The 4,222-nt window shown below is 56.7% G+C and overlaps 1 protein-coding gene across 1 annotated transcript in view; it reads left to right on the top strand.

Annotated features, from left to right (window-relative positions):
- Nucleotides 1-1,655: 1,655 nt before the first annotated feature.
- RPS6KA2 (ribosomal protein S6 kinase A2) overlaps nucleotides 1,656-4,222 on the top strand; it is a 50,747-nt gene continuing 48,180 nt past the window's right edge. The window contains 1 exon segment of the mRNA XM_049785256.1: nucleotides 1,656-1,771. Coding sequence (XP_049641213.1) covers nucleotides 1,709-1,771 — 63 coding nt within the window. The 5' untranslated portion in view covers nucleotides 1,656-1,708.

Genomic DNA, 4,222 nt, shown 5'->3' with positions numbered 1-4,222 from the left:
AAAACCCAGAACAAAAACCAAAACCCTCTGCTGCTCTGGAGTCCTCCCAAACGGGAATGGGACAAGAGCCCCAGGCATGGCCTACCTCCTCCCCACACCAGTTGCCTGAAAGGACAAGGACTCCACTGACCCCATCACCTCAGTTGTGCATGGACATCCCACCTGAGAGCTGCCAAAGCTCATCTCCCTCTCAGGACTGTCTTGGGCTCCTGGTCCAAAGCCTGCACAGGGTTCCACTTCAGCCTTTACTGAGTTCCCTAGACACTCACTGGGTCTGGAACTGGCAAAGCCAGTTCACACCAGCAGAAAGTGAATCAGATTCTGGGCCCCTCAGGCCACCACACCAGGAAGGACTAAGGGGGTCCCAGCCATCGACTGTTTGATTTTCAGACCATGGGGAGATGGGCCCGTGACCTCAGCCCCAGGGCCATGTTCTCTGAATGCTCTTTTTTCAGTTTTGTTTTTTTTGTTTGTGTGTGTGTGGGGGGGGGGGTTACACCTGGCCATGCTAAGGTGTTACTCCTCGTTCTGTGCTCAGGAATCACCCCTGATGCACGGGACCATATGGGATAGCGAGAAATGTAAGGCAAATGCCCTCCTCACTGTGCTATGACTCTGGCCCAACACCAACACTCTCTTGTTTTATGGAACTTGCTTTGTTTACCTTGATATATTTTATCGATTTTGTCCCATGGTTTCTGGGCTCTGTCTCCTCCTCACATCTCCTTTCTGTCTGGGGCCCTCCTGTGTCATTCATGTGGGGGGCTCCACCACCAGGCAGGAATGGCTGGAGATGGTCAGCTCAGGTTCTGAAGAAGCCCCAGGATGGGAGGCAATGTAAGACCCCGTTCTGGTGCTCCAGACTCTGAAAAGCACTGGCAAAGTGGGGAACAAGTGTGTGTGTTTCTATGTGTGTGTGTGCATGAATACACACGTGTCCATGCCTGTGCAAGAGGCGTATGTGCCTGCCTGCATTTACCTGCAGCTGTGTTCCCCGTGCCTGTGAGTATGTGTGCTTATTGTATAACTGTGTACATGTGTGTGTGCGCAGACACAGGTACAATGTGGTATTGCACATGTACATGGTGCCTTGTGTCCATGGGCACGTGTGTTCATGTATGTAATGTGCATGTGCTCAGGCTTATGCATGCACTGGAGGTGGGAGGAGGGAGCTGGGCCAACAGCGGCAAACCCCACCCCTTCCCTCATCCCTCGTCCCTCCTTCCTCCTCCCCAGCCCCGGTTGCTATGCAGTTTCTATGGCAGCAGCACCCTCAGACCCAACTTTCACCCCCATCGTTTAGAGCCAATTAAGGTAAATAGTGGGGGGAAGGGAGGACTGCCTGGTAGCTGCCAGTGAAGCTTTACTCTGCCCAGTGGCAGCTGAGGGAGCATTGATTCCTCATCTTTCTTCCCCAGGCTCAGCCTCAGCAGGGAGCGCCCAGCCTCAGGAAGGGAGCCTCAGCTCAGGAAGGGAGCCTCAGCTCTCTGAGGGAGCCTCCCCTGCAGTTGCCCTGCAAGCCTGTCCCTGCCCACCTGAGGAACCTGCCTGAAGACCCCCAGTCGTGTCTGGCCTCTGGTCCTGCTTCCACGGTCCTGCCCTGCCCAGCCCCTCTGCACCCGCTGCTGCTCCTGCTGCTGCTGTGGTGGCCGCCCGCAGCTCTTCTGGGTTCTGAGTCAGCAGCAGGCCAAGAGAGGAAAGTTTCAGGATGCCCATCGCACAGCTGCTAGAGCTATGGAAGAAGATAGAGGTGGAGCCCATGGAGGTCGAGGTGAGCCAGACCGGGGGCCTTTGCCCAACCCCTTCCACAGACCCCAACTCACACACACACACACACACACACACACACACACACACAAACACACACACGCACGCACGCACATGCACACAGAGACACACCTCTAGATATGTGTGCGAAGCCAGTATGTGAATGAAGTGTGTGAGTGACAAGCGGCATCCTCTGCTCCAACTGCTCCACCGCGCTCGATCCCCTCAACAAGTGGCTGCTGTAACGGTGCCTGGGGTATCCTGCCATGGCGGCGGCGAGGTGGGGGACACAGGCAGGTCACGAGGCGTGGGCAGAGCTCAGCTCAGAGGGGCATGTGCGCTGGAACATGGACAGGGCAGGAGTCAGCTGTGGGGGCGTGAGGGCTTCTATGGACAGCGTCCCTGAGCTCTGCGCCCAAGATGTGTCCTCCCCTCACACACGGCCCACGGGACAGATGGAGCCGAATCCAGCCCAGTTGTGGCAACCAGTCCAGGTGACCAGGGCACCCGCTTCCTCTTGGGGAAAGATCTCTGAACCCCTTTCTGAGTGGTGAGGGCCACTTGATGCCAAGTGGCCTGAATCACCACCTGTGCCCAGGGTCCTGTGATCCCAGCGTCTTCTTCCTCTCAGATTCACACAGCCAGACCTTTCTGCGCCAGGCTGCCCACAAGGGAGATTGTGTGTTTCTCGTGTCCCGGGACTGGGTGAAGCATGTCCTTTCTCGGTGGCCAGGGCCGAGCAGGGTTCCTGGGCGGGGGGGGGGGGGGGGGGGGATCCACAGGATCAGCCCTGCCAGAAAGCCTCCCCAGCAGGGAGGCTGCCACCCGCCTTCACTATTGCCCACGATCCATCCACACAGATGCTGCTCTTGGCAGCAGAGCGAGTGGGGCCCACAGAGGGTCTCTCACTTGCTCCCTCCCTACGCTGCTCTGGCTTGGGAAACACTCTGGTTTCCTGAGGAAGTAGCTGATGGCTTGAACTGAAGGGAAGGTAGAGGTGCTCCTTGGCTTCCCAGTGGAGCTGAACTCTGTTTGGGAGGGCAAAGGCCTGTTGCCACCCTGCCCCATGGAGGAAGTGAAGGGGTCCAAGAAGGGCTCAGAGGTAGCCCCTGGTGGGACTGCACTGGGGTTTCTTCTGGAGGTGTCTGCCTCATAGTGATCAAGATGGAGGAGGTGGCTGGAGATAAGAGCCTGTGTCCTTAGGACTTCGATCATGGCGAACAGGCCTAGGGAGGCTGGAGACTGCCAGCTACACCCAGTCAGAGGCAAGACCCAGAGTGCTTGGCACCGCAAAGGGATTGAGATGGGTTGGCCAGGCGCCCCGAGGCTTGAGCCAGGAGACGAGCTCAGGGTGCACTATCATAGCGGGAAGCCCACACCCAGGGCCTGGGCAGGGCTCTGACAGTGGGGTCAGGGCATGATCCCAACGGGGCAGGAGGCTCTGCATGAAGGCAGCATTGCAGCATGGAGCACTCCCTGTCTGGGATCTCTCCCCTGCCAGGGTAAGGGGCTGAGATCATTTGCCTGTCAGAGCAGTTCCTTTCTCAGAACGCACAGGGCAGGGTCCAGCCCCCTGGGGTGCATGGAGCCTGGGGGTCTGGCTCTGGACTGGCACCAGCCTCTTCCTCTTCTTTTCTAGAGCCCAGCCTGGCCTGTCTGAGCCTATGATGCCGCACAGCTCAGCCGTGCTTAGCTCACTCATGATAACGGCATCTATGGATTTGTGTTAGGTGGATTCTTTGAAACTCAGGGTGATATCTTCCCCCACTAACAATCTGTGTTTCGACCAGGAAGATTATCCTAATTAAAAAGCCCAATGTGGGGCCAGAGCAATAGAACATCAGTAGGGCATTTGCCTTGCATGCAGATGACCCGGGACAGACCCGGGTTCCATCCCCAGCATCCAAGATGGTCCTCAGAGCCTGCCAGGAGCAATTTCCGAGTGTAGAGCCTGGAGTAAACCCTGAGCGCCAATAAATATGGCCCAAAACCAAATATATAAACCAAAAGCCCAATGTGGTAAACAGAAGCCTCCCCTGAGGATTTTGTGTGTGTGACATTCTAGCAAGTTCCATACAGCTTCCAGGGCCACGTTCCCTCATTCCTGTGACTGGGCAGAACAGGTGGCAGCACCTCAGCCCTGGGTCCCTGTCTATCCCTCTGGTCCTTTAGGCCTGTCTTTTCTACCTGGGACCTCAGGATGTTCCAAAGTGGGACAGCTTACACTTGTGAGAATGTAGGTGTAAAGACTTAAATGAAGGGGGGATAGAAGGTTTAGGGGTTTGAGTGGCAGAACAAAGGCTCAGAAGAGACCAGGTAAGAAGGGGCCATGGCTTGAGAAAGGCTGAGAAGCCTGCTCGGGAGCCTCGAGTCAGGAGTGGCTGCTGTATGATTCCCCCTGGGAGGGAGCCAGTGGTGCCAACAGTTGTCCAAGTCTCTGTCCAAGCTGCAGGCA

Source organism: Suncus etruscus, chromosome 12, assembly GCF_024139225.1.
Source record: "Suncus etruscus isolate mSunEtr1 chromosome 12, mSunEtr1.pri.cur, whole genome shotgun sequence".
NCBI lineage: Eukaryota > Metazoa > Chordata > Mammalia > Eulipotyphla > Soricidae > Suncus > Suncus etruscus.
Note: the sequence above shows the minus strand (reverse complement) of the source record. Positions and strands in the feature narration are given on the sequence as shown.